We start from the raw sequence: 21084 nt of genomic DNA on the forward strand, positions 1-21084 counted from the left end.
ACTGAATCCCAAAAAAGCCTTTCCACTGCATTTCATTGCTGTCATTAAGGGACCTGCTGAGATCATTTCAGTAATCGTCTGGTTAACTCAGGTGAGAATGTTGACGAGCACACGGCTGGAGATCATTATGTATGATTATTTAGAATGGCAGACTTGACATGTTAAAAGGAGTGTGATGCTTGAAATCATTGATCTTCCATTGTTAACCCTGGTGACCAGCAAAGAAACACATGCAGCCATCATTGAGTTGCATAAAAATGGCTTCACAGGCAAGGATATTGTGGCTACTAAGATTGCACCTAAATCAACAATTTATAGGATCATCAAGAACTTCAAGGAAAGTGGTTCAATTCTTGTTAAGAAGGCTTCAGGGTGTCCAAGAAAGTTCAGCAAGCGCCAGGATCGTCTCTTAAAGAGGATTCAGGTGTGAGCGCATTTGCACACACAGTGAGGCGAAGACTTTTGGAAGATGACCTGGTGTCAACAAGGGCACCAAAGAAGCCACTTCTCTCCCAAAAAAACATCAGGGACAGATTGATCTTCTCCAGAAAGAATTATGAATGGACTGCTGAGGACTGGGGCAAAGTCATATTCTCCGATGAAGCCCCTTTCCGATTGTTTGGGGCATCTGAAAAAAGGCTTGTCAGGAGAAGAAAAGGTGAGTGCTACCATCAGTCCTGTGTCATGCCAACAGTAAAGCATCCTGACACCATTTATGTGTGGTGTTTCTTCTCATCCAAGGGAGTGGGCTCACTCACAATTTTGCCAAAAAACACAGCCATGAACAAAGAATGGTACCAAAACACCCTCCAACAGCAACTTCTTCCAACAATCCAACAGTTTGGTGAAGAACAATGCATTTTCCAGCAGGATGGAGCACCGTGTCATAAGGCAAAAGTAATAACTAAGTGGCTGGATAGTGTACTGGTTAAGGGCTCTGCCTTTGACATGGGAGACCAGGGTTCAAATCCTTCCACAAGTCTCACCAGCACACCACAAGTTAAAGCGCACCTTTTATTGTGCCAGTTTCCACAATATTCCAACAATTGTTTTGGGGGCCACGCAGGGTCCCCCTTTATCAAGGCATGTGGCTACACTACACGTACAAAACAATTCCTCTATATACATCTCTAATCCCCAATACCCCACCTAGAAAACGTGACCTCATGACGACATCATACTGATTTGCATAGATAAACACAATCTAACTTCACACATTATGAGTAATCAGAATGCTATATACTTCTGATGGACATAACCAAGTGCATAATATACAGTTTTGTATTAGGACCTACCATCATGAGATGTGCCCAGATCGCACTCGGTCTGTTTCTATAGTTAGTTGAAGAAGATTGAAGAAATTTGAAATCCCATGCCTTCCCCTCCGTCCGTTATCCTGTAGTCCCCCTCGGGTGGAATTTTCCAGGACCTAACCCGAGTGTTCACAAGTCCGTGGGCGTTACCACGGTATCGCCCCACAGTCCCTCGACAAAATGTCGTCATGGGGCGTGAAGGCACGGAGTCAGCGCTCCCCGCCTCCGTGCACGTCACAATTCCGCCCCATAATCCTCTGGCAAAGCGTCATGATGGGACGTGGGAGTGCGGAATCCGCATCCCACGCCCATCAGCGTCGACGTCATGCGCCGCATGTTGTCCATTGAATCGAGGTGGGCGGGACAGTGTACTCCAATCCCGCCCCTGTTTCTCTATAGGCTGCTCCTCTCAATGTAATAGTTACATCAACGTGGTGGAACCACGTGGTGTAAACAATTCCTCATCCACGTAACCGCTGCATCTGAATGATGCTGCCTAGTTACATACAATAATAACTGCCCGCAGGACTAGTTAAATAACTTCTAGTGGAGGAGACATGGGGAAACCAATTGGAAGCAATATTTATATTAAAATTCACCACTCACCACCGGCGATCTCGGGGCATCTCACAATGCTGATTTTTGCCAGAGGAGAGGTGCAGGGTTTAAGGATTGATAATATGGGGAAAGGGAGCACCAAGCTGGCATTAGGGAAGGCGGGGACACATAGATCAAACGAGGTGTACATGTTGTTTCATCCCTCTGAAATACAAAAATAGCGCATATATATTATTATCTATACAATCCACATATGATGATAGCAGTGAAATAAGAAACAATAAAACGTTAAAATATCAAATCATCCTGCAATAAAATCTATCAATATGATGACATTCTACCAGCTCATTATCTCTCCCCTAAGAAACAGGTTAGTGGATTGTTCTTGTTAAGACCCTTTGGAGCTACTGTCCCCATTTCCAAAATCCAGTACGCCTCTCGCTGCAAGAGTTTGTTAGGGTTCAAATCCTGGCTAGGTCAAGTATCTATTCAGTAGGGAGTTCAAGGCAAGACTCCCTAACACTGTAGGGTGGCCTCTTGAGCGCGTCCCAGTGGCTGCAGCTCTTGAGCGCTTTGAGTCCGACAGGAGAAAAGCGCTATACAAATGTTCAGATTATTATTATTAATATTTATTATTAAGTGGCTCGGGGACCAAAGCATTGAAATTTGGGTCCATGGCCTGGAAACTCCCCAGATCTTAATCCCATTGAGAACTTGTGGTCATTCCTCAAGTTAAAAAAAGAGCAATTTTATTTCATTTTTTGTATCCCCCTTGCCCTCCCCCCCTAAACTGGCCCTACATTTCAACCCATACACTACACATTACATACATAGGCATATACCTATGATAGGGATCAGATTGTGAGCCCCTCCCAGGGACAGTTAAGTGACAAGGCGGTTAATTGTACAGCGGTGTGCTAGATCGCAGCGCTGCACACGTTTTTATTTGTGATTAACAGTCCGCCAGCTCTGATCGCGAGCTCTCAGGCTGATCACGAAGCCCGCTTTGTTGAGAGCAGGGAACGTGTGCTCAAGAGAGCTCTCATTCCCAGAAAATCTCACCCCTCGCGAGATGAAGCCAATTGTCATCGCCGAGGAACAAGGAAGCCACTTTGCAGCTGCCAATCGGCATTAGGCGGTTGCAGAGTGGTTACGTTTGTTGGTTTGTATAAATCGAGCCAGGGGCATAACTAGAAATCACAGGGCCCCCCTGCAAAACTTCAGGGCCCCTGCTCCCCCCCCCCCCTTGCTTTCTGCACTGAAAACCAATGGTATTCAATTGCTATTGCACACTGTAATGTGTTTTCCCCATGCAGATAAAGGCAGACAACACTGCACACATTTTTTCTGTCAATTACATTAGCTTCTGTGATAAAACGTGTATGTTTTCACACACACACACACACACACACACACACACACACACACACACACACACACACACCACACACACCACACACACCACACACACCACACACACCACACACACCACACACACCACACACACCACACACACCACACACACCACACACACCACACACACCACACACACACACCACATCCATCCATCCATACACACACACACACACACACACACCACATCCATCCATCCATCCACACACACACACACACACACACACACACACACACATACATACACACACACACACACACACACACACACACACACACACACACACCACATCCATCCATCCATACACACACACACACACACACACACACACACACACACACATACATCCATACACACACCACACACATTCATCCATCCATACACACACACACACACACACACACACACATCCATCCATCCATACACACACACACCACACACCACCACACACACACACACACACACACACACACACACACACACACCACACACCACACACCACACACATTCATCCATCCATACACACACACACACACACACACATCCATCCATCCATACACACACACACACCACACACACCACACACACACACACACACACACACACCACCATCCATACACACACACACACACACACACACACATCCATCCATCCATCCATACACACACACACCACACACCACACACACACCACACACACACACACACACCACACACACACACACACACACACACACACACAGGCGGCTGCATCCCTTGCATCCCCTATTGTTATGCCACTGATTCGAGTAGCCTAGACTGTTTTCTGGTGATTTATGTGAGTGCCACAGAGTGTAACCTCAACTTGCATGCATCATGACCATAGGCACAGAATTCTTTAGACTAGTGGTGCAGTAAATGCCCCCGCAAACCATGAAGGGGGTCCTGTGGGCTAGAGGTGCTTGCTGCCCTGATTCCCATCCCATACCACACCTGCTCTAGAGGCATTCCATCTTGCGGTCTCTATTGCAGCCCCTTGCAATATAGCCTCCTACCTCTGTATGGCTTCAGACATACAGAAACTACCTTGTGGTGGTGGTGGGGTGATGGGAGCAGAGAGACTACCAAACTATGCTGTGGGGGGCACGGAGACTACCTACTGCTGCTGTGGGAGGAGGAAAGGGGGCAAGAGAACGACTGATTTATGGGGGGGGGGGGGGTTACCTACCTCTGCTGTGAGGGAGGAAAGGGGGGGGCATAGAGACTTCCCAGCTTGGGTGAGGGGGAGTTTGAGATTAACTAATACTACCGAGCAGGGCAGTTTCTATGCTACATTGCATGCAGGGCGAGGGTGTCACAAGTAGATCTGCCTACTTACTAGTGACCAGCCGCTCATCCAGGAGGAAGCAGGGACCAGGAAAACACACAGGCAATGGGAGCCCGGAAAGCCGACTCCTCCATGGGCGCCGCGCACTGACAGCCTGCAGTACCGCTACAGGACATCAGGTGTCATCACGCAGTGGTGACGTGATGATGACTTGATGTCTGACGCTGGCAGCCCAGGAGGAATCAAGGAAGGTGATCACGCTTGTAATCTTCTTTCTTCTTCCATTTGGCTGCACCACATGTCACCAGCTCCCTAGCGGTTATGTCCTTCTGTCTGCACCCCCCTTTCTTCTACTTGTCGGTCTGCACCCAGGGCGGCCGCCCTGCCCGCACTGCCCAAGAAACGGCCCTGGCACTGAGAGGGAAGGGGAGGCATCGAGGCTACCTAATGCTGCCATCTGGAAATGGGAAAAGAGGTCATGCACTGGCGGCTACATGATACTGCTAATGGGAGGCCCAGTGACTTCTAGGTAGGTCCCTGCTTCAGACCTGTCCCCAGCCCATTGGAGATGTCTGTTATTATGGGGGAGGGGAAAGCTCTGTGTTTCCTGATTCCTTTAGTAACACAGTCAGGGCCCTTCCCCACCAGCTGTGATCTGCTTCAAAAAGCGAAATGCAGCCGTTTTGCCAATCGCTAAAGCACCGCAGTTTGCATGTAAATTACAGTGCTCATTTCCCACTTCGCAAGCAGCAGCGGAAAAGGGCTCTAAGTAGATAATCCTCAATGAGAACAGAGGTGAATCAAGTATAATAATAAAAAAAAAAAAACACCCACACCAAGTATTTAAAACTTTTGATAAAGACAAAAACACCCACACTGTCTCTGACCTGTAACGGGGTTACAAATATAATCAGGGCTGACAATTATCATTTTAAAGTGGACCTGAACTCAGAACTTCTTCTCTGCTCTAAAAGATAAGTAACAGCATAATGACTTTTAAAGGAAAATATTCCTTTGTTACAGCTGATACAAATCCTGCAATAAATCTACAGTGTGTCTACTTCCTGCTTTCATGAAAGCAGAAAATAGGTTTAATATCCTGTGTTTCAAGATTAACTACACTGCCACGGACTGCCGAGATTCTTGAGCTAACACAACTGAGAGATCAAATTACAGTGGTGATTAGTCACAGATGAGGGGGAATTAGACAGGCTCTTCTCTCTAAAAACATACAGGGTGCATTTCTCTGTTTTCCTTCTGTCTTGTACAAGAGTACAGGTCCACTTTAATCGGTAGTGTATATAGGGGGATACTCCTAATAATAAAAATCAAGAAGCTTTGGCTTCAGTGGACAGAGCAATCACACTCTCGCCTTCATATGCTTGCGCAACTAATCGAGGAAGTACCGGTATATAGTACTGACTGGGCGTGAGCAAGCGGAAGTTGTCGCTGAGGATCTATGAGCGCTTGGAGTAGGTAGTTTATTTTCCTGTTTGCCAAGCATAGTGAATTGATGATAATGTTTTACAAAATACCTATAAATAACCACACCTGATCTGCAGCTTTCATATTGTACGCGGCATGGAAACTTCACCAGCAGTCGTCTCTTGTAGGTTCTCCATGAAGTTACCGTGGTAACCGGAGATGTGGCCAACGGCGGCACAGATGCCAATATCTACATGATAGTCTACGGGGCCAGCGGGAGCACCGAGGAATTGCTTTTGCCAAAATGTGGAGACAGGTAACGCCCTTTCCTCAGGCTGTCAGTCAGCAGGGAGGAGCATGGCCCATGCTCCGCCCCTATGTGCCCATGTGACTAAAGCAAGAATGTTTAACCAGCCGGACGGTATGGACGAGCTCAGCTCGTCCATCACCGCCGGAGGCTGCCGCTCAGGCCCTGCTGGGCCGATTTTAGTGAAATAAAAAGCAGCACACGCAGCCGGCACTTTGCCAGCCGCGTGTGCTGCCTGATCGCCGCCGCTCTGCGGCGATCCACCGCGAGCAGCGGCAAAAGAGGGTCCCCCCAGCCGCCTGAGCCCAGCGTAGCCGGAACAAAAAGTTCTGGCCAGCGCTAAGGGCTGGATCGGAGGCGGCTGACGTCAGTACGTCGGCTGACGTCCATGACGTCACTCCGCTCGTCGCTATGGCGACGATGTAAGCAAAACAAGGAAGGCCGCTCATTGCGGCCTTCCTTGTTTATTCTGGGCGCCGGAGGCGATCGGAAGAACGCCTCCGGAGCGCCCTCTAGTGGGCTTTCATGCAGCCAACTTTCAGTTGGCTGCATGAAATATTTTTTTTTTTATTTAAAAAAAACCCTCCCGCAGCTGCCCTGGCGATCTTAATAGAACGCCAGGGTGGTTAAGGGCTCGTTTCCACTATCGCGAATCTGCATGCGTCCAACGCATGCAGATTCGCACATGTAATGCAAGTGGGTGGGCCTGTTTCCACTGTAGCGTTGTTGAGGTGCGGTTTTTTCAGCGTTTAAAAAACGCACAAAAGAGCCAACGAATTTGCCTGCGAGTGGAATGCATGCGAATCGCCGCTAATGTATTTAATAGGGAATTCGCATGCGGCTATGGTATGCGAATTTTCATGCGAATTCGCATAGGTACCAATGTAACTTCAAACAGGCAGTGACATGGTTAAATTCGCATATACCCTCACCTATGCGAATTCGCATGCGAATTTGCCGAAAAAAAATCGCATCCGCATGCTATTTCATCAGCGGTGGAATCCAGGCGATTCTGCACCGCAATAGTGGAAACGAGCCCTAAGACTAATTTAGGAGGAGGGGCATGAGCAAGCAGATATAAGTCACTGAGAAGTGTTACAAAATCTGTGAATTGGTGCTGCAGGTATTTTTTATTTTTTTTTCATTAACAGCAGTAGTTGTTGCAATGCTTTTTAAATTGAACTTTCAGACTAAAAATCTACTCAGCAGAACTGAAAAGGCTTGGTGTTTCTTTAACAGTTTCACAGCATCAGAACTTTGTTTTTCTTACCAAAGCATCATTTTTAGCTGCATTTTTAGCTAAGCTCCACCTATCAAAGAATGCTGCCGGGCGGTTTTTACAGATGCTGTGAAAAGCATGATGGGATTTCCTATGTTGTTATTAATGTTGCCTAGCAACTGGGAGGGGTGATCAGCACACAGGACAGTTGGAACAATGTCTCATGCTCCCTGTCACCTCCTTTCACCCAAAAAGATGGCTGCCTTCATGAAATCAAACATTTGCCTGTTCTTTTAAAACAGTGTGGGTAAGAGATTATATTACCTATCTATTTTAATTAACATAACTAATGTAACTTAATGACAGTGTTTGTTTAGGCTGGAGTTCCTCTTTAAGCATATTTCTACAATGATATATGCATAAAACAAGCAGTGACTGAACTTGGGTTTTTAGGGCTGCTGTCATTTTGCTGTAAGGCTGGTGGAGACAGCTTTAAGCGTTACTCCGCTCATGTGTGAGTCTGCAGTGAGCGCAGGCAGTGAAAGCAGAGGCTGCATTTGTTTTCATACAGAGAGACCCATAGGGCCTTACGCAACTCACTTTTTGTCCAAGTTTTCTTCTAGGTGATATTTTTGCACCTTATTAATAAAAGGCCTTTTAAGCCGCCAGCAAGGAAAAAATATTTTTTTAAAAATGATAAAATTTTGGCAGTACTTTTTACTTACTTGGTGGTACTTTTTCAATTACAGAGTGCTGAAAAGTGATTTTAAAAAGAAAATGAAAAATTATCTCTTAGGAGAAAATTTAAAGGGAAGGACCAGGCTCCCAAAAAAACAAAACCCACTTACCTGGGGCTTCCTCCAGCCCCTGGCATCCCTCCTGTGCCCTCGCCGCAGCTCCGGTGGCTCCCGGTCCCCTCTGCTGCAGAAGTCGACCTCGCCAGGTCGGGTACTGGGTCTCTTCTGCGCTCCACCGTGCAGGTCACGTGGTCCGGCCGACGTCATCAGGATTGTACTGCATAGTAGTTCTGCTCCAGCGCAGTACCGTCCTGATGACGTCGGCCGGACCACGTGACCCGCGCAGTGGAGTGCAGAAGAGACCCGCAACCCGACCTGGCGAGGTCGGCTTCTGCAGCAGAGGGGACCGGGAGCCACCGGAGCTGCGGCGAGGGCACAGGAGGGCTGCCAGGGGCTGGAGGAAGCCCAAGGTAAGTGGATTTTGGTTTTTTTTTGGGAGCCTGGATGTATCCTTTAAGAAAAAAAGTGAGTTGATTAAGGGCCATAGGGTGGTGATGTGATAAACTGCGTTAAAGCGGATCCGAGATGAAAAACTTACTATAACAAGTAACTTGTCTATATATCTTATCTAAAGTTTAGATGGTTTACACAGCAAATCTATCTGCATACAGCTTTAATAGAATAGGATTATTTCTTTCTGTGATACCATGAGGGCAGCCATGTTGTTTGTAAACATTACACAGAGGCAGGCTTATCTGTATCTTGAGCACTCAGCCTGTGAAAAAAACACTAATCCTCCCTCCTCCCCTCTTCCTCTGAAATCAATGGCTAGTAACACCTCCCCCTTCTTCTGCCCACACTGAGCTCCCTTAAGCCCTTGCTACTGCCAAGGCTCTCTGAAAACCTGTGGGCATGGCTTGTTTAGTTTATAGGGAATTTGAGTATTAAAACAAAAACAAAAAGGTATTTGGCTTGAGGAATGCCCTATAAACAACAGGAAAGGAACACAATCATGCAATGTGTAAAAGTTCACCTTGGATCCACTTTAAGCAGAACTCCATGCGTAAAGTCTTACCACATGATGCGCTTGATTCACTAAACCATGATAACTCATAGCACGGCCGCGGTAGCGTTTTTGGCGCACATGTTTGTGCGCAATCGTGAATTATATTCGTGATTGCGCGCAAAAACGCTAGTGCGCCCGTGCTATGAGTTATCACGGTTTAGTAAACCAAGCCTAAAGCAGAATGCAATACATGACATGCAATGCATCACACCCTACTCATTGTGCGTAAGACTCAAAACAGACGGTAGTGGAATAACCTGAAACATTTTGAAGGTAACAAATGTAGCCTCTTTCAGTGTGTAGAATACGTATGCTGTATATGTACATACATACCACGGTCACACAGTAGGATAAATGATGGCGTGGCAGGTCCTCTTTAAAAGGTGTCTTTGTGTTTGCCCGCTGCAGGTTTGAGAGAGGCCAGAAAGATACGTTTATAATGGAAATTGCTGATATTGCGCCATTCAGGAAGATGAGGATCTGGATAGATGGAAAGGGAAGCCGTCCTGAATGGTATCTTGAAAAGGTATGATATACACTGTACAGATATACCGTGTTTCCCCTAAAGTTAGACCTAACCCGAAAGTAAGGCCTACCTTATATTTCAAGCGTGCTTGAAATATAAGCCCTACTCCGAAATTAAGACCTAGCTGGGGGGACGCTTTGTGTATGGGGAGGTGTGTGATCTCCTACCGCACCTCCCTTGTGGCTGCGTCCCCCTCCGTTTCTAGTAATTCCTCCGGTGGCGGCGGCATTGTAATTAATCTGTGAGGGCGCCCTTTGACCCTCACGCAGTACGCTAGGTCGGGCTCTGCGCTGGCGCTCTCTTCCTGTCATCATGTGCACCCGGCTGATGCGTCCCAGGTGCACATTGATTCAATGTGCGCCTGGGACACATCAGCCGGGCGTACATGATGACAGGGTAGAGAGCGCCAGCGCAGAGCCCGACCTAGCGTACTGCGTGAGGGTCAAAGGGCGCCCTCACAGATTAATTACAATGCCGCCGCCACCGGAGGAATTACTAGAAACGGAGGGGGACGCAGCCACAAGGGAGTTGCGGTAAGAGCCTCCCCATACACACAGCGTCTAGCCCCTCCCACCCCCGAAAATAAGCCCTAGCACTAATTTTCTCCCCAAAAAGAATATAAGACAGTGTCTTATATTCGAGGAAAGACGGTATCTAGTACATACAGTACTCACAAGGGGGCATTAGCTTATAGTGCCCACTAGTGGTAGCACTGTGTAAAGGAAATAAATAGTGATGAGCTCGAATTTCACATAGTAGTGGTATCAAAGCGAAATTTTGCAATTATGATGCAAAATCGTTATACAAAATTTCTAAGAATTGCATAAATAATTTTGCATGTAATCATAATATAGAATGCAAAATGTTGCATTGACTCGTAATTTCGCAAAATATACTTCTGTGTGAAAATGTCTTTTCTTGCGCCCATTGACTTCAGTGCATTTGGTGAAAATTAATTTTTGCACGCATGCCGATTATTGTTTGCATATACTCAGCTATATGAAAATGTGTTTTTTCTTAATGACCATTGACGTCATTCCTTTTGGTGCAAATTATTTTTTGCATGCAAGCTCACAAATGTATTTCGCATAACTTACAAAGATAACCCAAAGTCAAGATTCCATGTGTAAATATCCCCTCTCCCCCCCTCCCCCCCAGTGCCCGTGCAGCGTAAAGCGCACCTGTCCGCTGTTGCGACTCCCGGTCTCCTCCTCAGAATAACTAGATGTATGGCAACCTTTAGAGTTCTGTTTTGAAAGGAGGTATTGACACTTGTCCTCTGTTCTGGGCAGATCATACTGAAGAACATGACCACGGAAGAAGAGACTACCTTCACCTACGATGACTGGTTGTCCAAGACCAAAGGGGAGAAGAGGCAGCTGTCCTGTGAGCTAGCAGCTGTGGTGGATGAAGAGGAGATGGTGGAGACCACCACCTATGTCATACAAGTGAAGACCAGCGACTGCATGGGTGGGTCTCGGGTGGCAACAGGATGTTAGAAACTCATTTTCCAAATTTCATACCTGGGCGTGGGCTCCAGGGTGACTCCGTCTGTTAATCCTAATAGAGATGCAAAACCCATTGATGCAGAATAGCAATGTTTCCCAGCTGACTCCCAGCTATACTTACTTATATAATGGCAGCAGAATGCAGCTGTAACTATCACTGCTCTGCAAGGGGCCACACGTGGTTCTATCTCTGTACCTCCCCCAAACTAGGGATGATCAATAATATGTAAATATTTCCGAGTTCATGCATGATTATGTAAATTTTTATGCAAATATATACAAAATGGACCAATGAATTTAAACCTTGGTGGGACTTGATTTGTTCATTTTCAAGCGGCATAGATTTGCATACAAATTTGCATACTGCATGAGCTCAGAAATATTTGCATCTTATTGATCATTCCTACCTCCAACAACAACAAAAATATACCCTGCACCCTCCACATCCTAGCAATTGCCCCTGTAACCTATCAGGGTTACAATTCCAAAGTAACCCTCTTCCTAATTTTAACACTGAGCCGGTACCACATATCAATAATGGCACACAAAGCTCTTACCATGTTGCTTTGTGTTGTGTAAAACTTTCTATTACAGTAGTATCCCTTTATAGTACACTGAAAGGGACCAGGTCAAGTAGTTCACTATATCAGAAGTTTACTATATCAGAAGTTGTCATACTCAAGCACATAAAGTATACTATAGTACTGGATCTTAAGTCAGTCAGTCAGTCTTTTCAGTGCTTCAGCAAGCAATCTCAGAGAGAGCGTCTAAACTAGATCACAGATCACATTGCTCAATTTGCATGCAATAATCACGCAACAGCTTGCACAGGAAGAATAGGTCTCACCAGATAAAGAGGAACTCCAACCAAGAATTTAACTTTATCCCAATCAGTAGCTGATACCCCCTTTTACATGAGAAATATATTGCTTTTCACAAACAGACCATCAGGGGGCGCTGTATGACTGATATTGTGGTGAAACCCCTCCCACAAGAAGCTCTGAGGACCGCGGTGCTCCTGGCAAACTGCCACAATGTAACAATGTTCACAGACAGGAACTAGCTGCTTAGAGCTGTCTCTAACGGCCAAAACAGCTAGGAGCAGCTACATAACCTGCCCACAGTAACAATGTCACCATGTAATAAATGTTAGAATGTAAATCGGGGAGAGGAAATATTTTACAGTGAGCAAACACTGACTAAATCATTTATACATAATTATTGTAAAAATGAAGCACTTTTTATTACATTATTTTTTACTGGAGTTCCTCTTCAAGGCTGCATGCAGTACTAATAGTGTGCACAGTACTAATATTGTGCTCCTCTGTCCACATTTCTAGGCAGTCTGGATGATACTGCAGTATTGAAGCCATGCACAAGCAAGTCACAGATGATAGGCAATCAGTAATAAGGCAGCAGCTTACACAGGAAGCATAGATCTCACCAGTAGATGCAGCTTGCGGTCTATAGTCCATGCACCGGATGGTGCTTTTGAGGTAGTCTATGTTAACCCAGAGTAACATGCAGATAGTGAGCAAGCTACAAGTGGCTATCAACCTACTCACCTCACAACCACGGCTCATTGGTCTCTGACTGACGCATGCGCCCAACCACTTTCCACTATAGCTGGATAGAGAATGCCACAGGAGCATGAAAAAAAAACAGGTTCACTATAACCAAAGTTATATTAACCTCTATGTCCTCCTGGACGTGCATTCACGCTCCCGGCTGCGGATCATTAGCCCAGGAATCAATGAATCGGGCCATGGTGCCCGATCACTGATTCCTCTCTCCCGCAGAAAAAGCGACAGCTTCTCTCGGAAGCCTTGCTTTTTCTGCCTCCTACGTCCCACTACATCCCTCTAAGCGTACATGTTACGCTTAGAGTGACGTTATGTAAAAAAACCTAAGGTTGCCATCTTGTGGCCAAAAAGTAAAACTACATCTACATAGAAAAAAAAAATAATAAACATATATTTAAATTAAAAAAATTACTATTTACATCCCACCCTCCCAAAAATACCCAAATAAAATGTTTAATAATAATAAAAAAAAAACCATTACAATGAAAAAAAAAAAACACATAAATATTTACCTAAGGGTCTAAACTTTTTAAATATCTATGTAAAGATTAAATATTTCTATTTTTTTATTATAAGCTTGTAAATAGTGATGGATGCAAAACAGAAAAAATGCACTTTTATTTCAAAATAAAATATTGTCGCCATACATTGTGATAGGGACATAATTTAAACGGTGTAATAACCGGGACAAATGAACAAATATAATACGTGGGTTTTAATTATGGAGGCATGTATTATTTTAAAACTATAATGGCCGAAAACTGAGAAATGATGAAATTTTTCCGTTTTTTTTTCTTATTCTTATTGTTAAAATGCATTTACAGTAAGGTAGCTCTTAGAAAAATGTACCACCCAAAGAAAGCCTAATTGGTGGCGGAAAAAAAAGATATAGATCAGTTCATTGTGATAAGTAGTGATAAAGTTATAGGCTAATGAATGGGAGGTGAACATTGCTCGGATGCATAAAGTGAAAACGACTGAGGGCCGAAGTGGTTAATATTAGAGATGTGGCGAACGGTTCCCGAACCGTTCGCCGGCGAACATCTCTAAATCCATGGGCCTCTTACTACTTCCGGGTCGCAATGACCCGGAGTAGTACGCCTGCGCTGCCCGGCAGAGCGCGTCCTAGATCGCGCTCCCGTTGCCGGGCACTCTCTGCGTATGTGCGTGACGTCATGAGTGACGTCACGCTCATGCGCAGAGAGTGCCCGGCAACAGGAGCGCGATCTAGGACGCGCTCGGCCGGGCAGCGCAGGCGTACTACTCCGGGTCATTGTGACCCGGAAGTAGTAAGAGGCCCAGAGAGGTTCGCCAGGCGAACTGTTCGGCCCAACACTAGTTAATATACCAGGGCTTACTCCCATATACTTATATTTGGACATTTAGTTCACTATACCTGAGTTTACTATAACAAGATTATACTGTAGCTGGTACTACCATTCTTTTCTGATACATTGGGCCTGATTCACAAAGTGGTGCAAACTTTTTTGCGGACTTTTGCGCGCGCAATTTGCCGCGATTCCGCGAAAAAGTTTGCACCGCTTTGTGAATCAGGCCCATTGTGTTCAGAAATGGTGACTTTGAAGTCCTCCATACTGTGGTAAGACCTGCATAAGAGAGCCAGAACCTCATACCCAGGTACATCAACCAAAAACCAACATAGGTGTTCATACCTGGTCATGTAAAATTCACGGCACAATATGACTGAACAGTCGTGTGGATATATAACAATGTATAGAGTAAGAGCAGAGCTGACTCAGAGCAGCCAATCAGTTTTCAGATATTTACTTAAAGAGGAACTTCGGCCTAAACAAACATACTGTCATTAAGTTACATTAAATATGTTAATTAAAATAGATAGGTAATATAATCTCTTACCCACCCTGTTTTAAAAGAACAGGCAAAGATTTGTGATTTCATGAGGGCAGCCATCTTTTTGGTTAAAAGGAGGTGACAGGGAGCATGAGACACAGTTCCAACTGTCCTGTGTCCTGATCACCCCTCCCAGTTGCTAGGCAACCAGAACAACAACATCAGAAATCCCATCATGCTTTGCACAGCATCAGGGGAAAAATGCCCGGGCAGTTTTCTTTGATGGGGCGGAGCTTAGCTTCTGTGCAGCTAAAAATGAGGCTTATGTAAGAAAAACAAAGTTCTGATGCTGTGAATCTGTTAACCCTCCTGGCGGTCAATTAAAACCGCCAGGGGGCAGCGCAGCACTATTTTTTTATTTTTTATAAATCATGTAGCTATCCTAGCGCTAGCTACATGACAGCCGCTGTGCAGTGGCAATCCCCCCACCCTCTTCGATCACGATCAAGCCCGCCCAGAAATCCCATTCTGAACAGGATTTCCATTAGTGCTTCCCCTCGCCATGGCGACGGGCGGGATGACGTCACTGACGTCGTGACGTCAAAGGGAGTCCCGATCCACCCCTAGCGGCGAATTGGCGCGGAGTGGTGGTGATCGGGCAGTACACACAGCTAGCAAAGTGCTAGCTGTGTGTACCAAAAAAAAATTATGCAAATCGGCCAAGCAGGGCCTGAGAAATCCTCCTGCGTGGCATAGCCCGAGCTCAGCTCGAGCTTACCGCCAGAAAGGTTAAAGAAACACTAAGCCTTTTCAGTGCTGCTGAGTAGATTTTTAGTCTGGAGATTCACTTTAAACAGATTTACTTTTCTTCCATTTTTTTCTACACCTATTTTGGTAAATCGGCCACAGTGATCTAGAGCAGGGCTTCCCAACCCTGTCTTCAAGTACCACCAACAGTGCATGCTTTGTGGAAATCCACAGAGATAGTTAGCCGAGACACTAACTAGATCACCTGTGCATGTTTGTGGTTTTCTCTAGAAGGTCCCCTTTACTTGAGTGAATAATGTTAGAATAGCTCGGATTGCTCCATCTCTTCTCTTTGAACCAGAGGTTTTGTCTCAGATTGTAAAGGACTGTCTTACTCTTGGCAGGGGCCGGTACTGATGCCAACGTGTTCATGATCATCTTTGGGGAGAATGGAGATAGCGGCACACTCGCCCTGAAGCAGTCCAACAACACCAACAAGTTCGAGAGGAATCAGATGGACTCTTTCCGCTTTACGGACATGTTGAGCCTGGGCGACCTCAGCAAAGTGCGCATCTGGCATGACAACTCCGGTGAGTAGCAGTCTTCAAGATGTACAAGAAAAACAAACTCAGGTGAACCCTTGGGCTACCTTGTATTGGTTATTAGAATGGCCAACTGTAGGGTCAAGTTTTATAATCCTAAGAAGTGACAGTCTGCACGGGCAAAACTGAGAGAGAGAGAGTCATTTATCCAATCTCTGTGATGTTGTGGCATAAAAAAGTTGAACTCCGTTCTCAGTTGAACATTTAGTAAATTGGTCTGAAACTCAGCATTTCCTCTTTACTCTAAAGATTATTTACAGCATAAAATATACTACCACAAAAAAAAAAAATGTAGCAGAACAGCATTCAAACAATTAAACACAGCACTTCATTGGAAAACTCCTTGCAGCTTCTGATTGCATCCAAAGAGTTGATAACTTTATTTTTTGTTTACAATCCTTTGTCAGATACATTTAGTAAACATTAGAAAACTGCCAAAACTGAGCTGTCCTGAGCTGAGAAGCAGAAAGAGCTGAGAAGTGATCACTAGATAGATTTTAATATATATACATAAAGCAGCTATGCAATAAAATGCATTGTCAGCTTTTAGAGCAGATAACCGTACTTCAAGAATTTTTAATTTGTAGGCAGACAATACAACTTGTGCACAAAAGCAAATATGATGTTAACTGTATGGGTAATAAAAAGGAGGAAAACACATTTTTATTGAATGATATGTTAGAGTTTTTTTTCCACTTTAAGAAAAAAGGTCTCTCATTGTTCCTGTGTCTGATCTGCAATGATATTTTGAGAAGTCACTATGTGATTCCCATCTCCACTGAGTTTTATGCACGAGGCAATTGGTGCAATGGTCGCTTCTTAAAGGGTACCCAAAGGGACATGTGACACAATGAGGTAGACATATGTACAGTGCTAAGCACACAAATAACTCATCTGTGTTCCTTTTCTTCTTTTTCTGCCTGAAAGAGTTAACATTCAAACATGCAAGTGAGTCTTGGACTATAGTGTAAACCTAACTGATACAGAATCATAGCCATAAAACTCTTTCCTTGCAGAAAAAAAGCTTCCGGTTGCAGAATAAGGGTATAAGAGGCGCCCTGGTGTAATAAAAGCATCTAAAAGCAGTTTAAAAACGGGAAATAAATTTGAGGTAGCTTACCTCAGTGACGAAAAAAATCTTTGTATTTTACAAAGGTTTTTATTAGTAGCACAGGCAACGCGTTTCGCGGGTCAGAGCCCGCTTCCTCAGGCCAATAACAGTGCCAAACTAAATGACAGATTCAGCAAAGGGAGCCTCGTTCTGGTTGCAGGGTAGATTAAAAAAAATGTTTTATAGTTCAAATATTTTAGGTTCTGGGGCACTGAAAGATTGTATCAGTCATATGAGACCATACATCAACATTCGGGGGACTGCTGCCGAGCGGCATTACAAGGCCAATTCCTGAGATATTTCATGCTGATATTGATTGGGAATCGGCCTGCCATGTATGGGCAGACAACAGATCTCTCTTTGTGATCAGATCAGATTCGATTAGAGAGAGATCTGTCTCTTGGTCTGCCCACAGATTGCGAGATGAATAGGCACCGTTAGGCCTTATCTTCATGTCATTGTATAGATCATACATGAAGCGTGCTTTTACACTCTGAAGATTACCAACAGCTGGCGCATTCATTGTGTCTTTTGTCAATATCCCACCTCACACCGGCCCTCAGTGTCGGAGGTCTGCCAAGGTAACGGTATATTATAAGGTGCCGTACAATAGCGCCATACTTCTATTTTGTGACTCATCTCCGTGTATCATTCATAAAGTGTCGTTTTATGCTGAAAGGCGAGGACATCAGTACACAGAAAGGTCTGAATAATGGAAACAAGTAGAAGGCGGTGGCTTTGTGTGCCGCGTGCCCTGCTCTGGGATCAGCACTGTGGTCTGAACAATGCTAACATGTTGAAGGCGGTGGCTTTGTGCGCTGTGTGCCCTGCTCTGGGATTAGCCCTGTTGTCTGAACAATGGGAACAAGTTCACAGTGGTGGCTGTGTGCGCCGCGTGCCCTGCTCTGGGATCAGCACTGTGGTCTGAACAATGGGAACAAGTTGAAGGTGTTGGCTGTGTGTGCCGTGTGCCCTGCTCTAGGATCAGCACTATGATCTCAACAATGGGAACAAGTTGAAGGTGTTGGCTGTGTGTGCCGTGTGCCCTGCTCTGGGATCAGCACTGTGGTCTGAACAATGGGAACAAGTTGAAGGCGTGGGCTGTGTGTGCCGTGTGCCCTGCTCTGGGATCAGCACTGTGGTCTGAACAATGGTAACGAGTTGAAGGTGTTGGCTGTGTGTGCCGTGTGCCCTGCTCTGGGATCAGCGCTGTGGTCTGAACAATGGGAACAAGTTGAAGGTGTTGGCTGTGTGTGCCGTGTGCCCTGCTCTGGGATCAGCACTGTGGTCTGAACAATGGTAACGAGTTGAAGGTGTTGGCTGTGTGTGCCGTGTGCCCTGCTCTGGGATTAGCCCTGTGGTCTGAACAATGGGAACAAGTTGAAGGCGGTGGCTTTGTGTGCCGTGTGTCCTGCTCTGGGTTCAGCACTGTGGTCTGAACAATGGTAACGAGTTGAAGGTGTTGGCTGTGTGTGCCGTGTGCCCTGCTCTGGGATCAGCACTGTGGTCTGAACAATGGGAACAAGTTGAAGGCGGTGGCTTTGCGTGCCGTGTGTCCTGCTCTGGGATCAGCACTGTGGTCTGAACAATGGGAACAAGCTGAAGGTGTTGGCTGTGTGTGCCGTGTGCTCTGCTCTGGGATCAGCACTGTGGTCTGAACAATGGGAACAAGCTGGAGGTGTTGGCTGTGTGTGCCGTGTGTCCTGCTCTGGGATCAGCACTGTGGTCTGAACAATGGTAACGGTTGAAGGTGTTGGCTGTGTGTGCCGTGTGCCCTGCTCTGGGATCAGCAATGTCTTATCCAGCCTGAGTGTGTTTATGTGATAAGGAGGAGGAGGCCGCAGATAACATGGAGGAGCCGCTGCTGGTTATCCCAGCATTCCCAGCAGGGATAAGGCTGATTTGCATATGGAGTCTGGTGGCTTCTATAAATAACGGCAGCTTTTTCATTCGTGATGTGAGAGTTTGGCCAGAAAGCATTACAGCATCTTCTGTCTTGTTTTTTCTTTTTTTACTGTTGCGTTTCCTTTCTATTGTTTTTTTGATACGAATTAGTGTATTTTTCCTGTCATTAACATCTGTTATAAACAAAACACCACCGCTATACTAGACTCTCTTAATTTGTTACTATTAAACCGGAACTGTAGTGATAATAATGTAATAAATTGCTTATTTTTTCACAATATTAATTTATGAATTAATTAGTCCGTTTGCCCATCTTTAGTCAGAGAAGTGGGACTGCAGTGGCACTCTGTAAAGTGCTGCAGATGTCAGTGCTATATAAATACATGGTAGTAATAATAATAATATTCATAATATGGTAGGATAGTCTATGACTATGGTAGGATTAGATTGTGAGCTCCTCTGAGGACAGTCAGTGACATGACTATGTACTTTGTAATGTGCTGCAGAAGATGTCAGTGCTATATAAATACATAATAATAATAATATGGTAGGACATTAGACTTAAGCCGGGCATACACGGCTCGATAATGCGCCGGTATCAAGCCAGCGGCTCGATGCCGGCGCGTCCCCGTTCGTCCGCGTGGATCGATTCCCGCTCGTCCCTGTGGGCACTTCCTTATCAGCGCTTCGATTTTTGCATTGTCCGCCCACGGGGATGGAGCGCGGAATCGATCCGCCGCGGTGATCAGACACGTCGGATATTATCAATCGAGCCATCAGCGGCTCGATTGATAACCAGAAACTCGCCGTGTATGCCCAGCATACTGTAAGACTATGGTAGGATTAGATTGTTAGCTCCTCTGAGGACAGTCAGTGACATGACTATGTACTCTGTATAGCGCTGCAGAAGATGGCAGTGCTATATAAATACATAATAATAATATGGTAGGACATTAGACTATGACTATGGTAGGATTAGATTGTTAGCTCCTCTGAGGACAGTCAGTGACATGACAATGTATTCTGTAAAGTGCTGCCGAAGATGTCAGTGCTATATAAATACATAATAATAATAATAATATGGTAAAACATTAGACTATGACTATGGTAAGGATTAGATTGTGAGCTCCTCTGAGGACAGTCAGTGACATGACTATGTACTCTGTAATGTGCTGCAGGAGATGTCAGTGCTATATAAATACATAATAATAATAATAATAATATGGTAAAACATTAGACTATGACTATGGTAAGGATTAGATTGTGAGCTCCTCTGAGGATGGTCAGTGATATGACGATGTACTCTGTAAAGTGCTGCAGAAGATGTCAGTGCTATATAAATACATAATAATAATAATAATAATAATATGATAGGACATTAGACTATGACTATGGTAGGATTCGATTGTGAGCTCCTCTGAGGACAGTCAGTGACATCACTATGTACTCTGTAAAGTGTAATACTACATAATAACTGGTGGTATGGTTCCCTGAAGTTTGTCTTAGCTATTACCATTGCTTCTCAGGCATTGCATAACTGGGATAGGCAGCAGCTGCACATGAAGGACAGCAGGACTGATGTCATTAGAAGCCGCCAGTGAGGTCATCTGAGCTGCTGCTTAGTGATTGCTGTTGGTCAGGGAGGCGCTAATTATAGCCCATACTGGAGAACAGGGCATTAAAGCATTGTCTTATATCTATAAAAGCCACAGCCCCGCCTTCATTACATTTCCCAAGGCCCGGCCGCCTCCCACCATACGTGACACATACTTTGGGGGCTGCAGAGCTATCATTAGAGAGCTGTGCTGACAGTTGGGGTTCACATTGATGTGAGGGATCCCCATATATTGCGAGGGGACACTTCTGCTGTGACTCTCAGCCTGGAGGGCAGCAGCACTGGACCCGCCACATGAAATAATTGGACATTGGACATAATAATAAGCTGG

General features: G+C 45.2%; 1 protein-coding gene across 3 annotated transcripts in view; it reads left to right on the plus strand.

The window, feature by feature from the left end:
- The window catches only part of LOXHD1 (lipoxygenase homology PLAT domains 1), a 275680-nt gene that overhangs the window by 240329 nt on the left and 14267 nt on the right, over positions 1-21084 (plus strand). For all 3 annotated transcript variants that reach the window (XM_068251570.1, XM_068251579.1, XM_068251585.1), the window contains 4 exons: positions 6204-6331; positions 9753-9870; positions 11163-11340; positions 15925-16110. In XM_068251570.1, the coding sequence (XP_068107671.1) occupies positions 6204-6331; positions 9753-9870; positions 11163-11340; positions 15925-16110 (610 nt within the window). The remainder of the gene's footprint in view (positions 1-6203; positions 6332-9752; positions 9871-11162; positions 11341-15924; positions 16111-21084) is intronic.

The sequence above is a fragment of the Hyperolius riggenbachi genome, chromosome 1 (genome assembly GCF_040937935.1).
Source record: "Hyperolius riggenbachi isolate aHypRig1 chromosome 1, aHypRig1.pri, whole genome shotgun sequence".
NCBI classification, from domain to species: Eukaryota; Metazoa; Chordata; class Amphibia; order Anura; family Hyperoliidae; genus Hyperolius; species Hyperolius riggenbachi.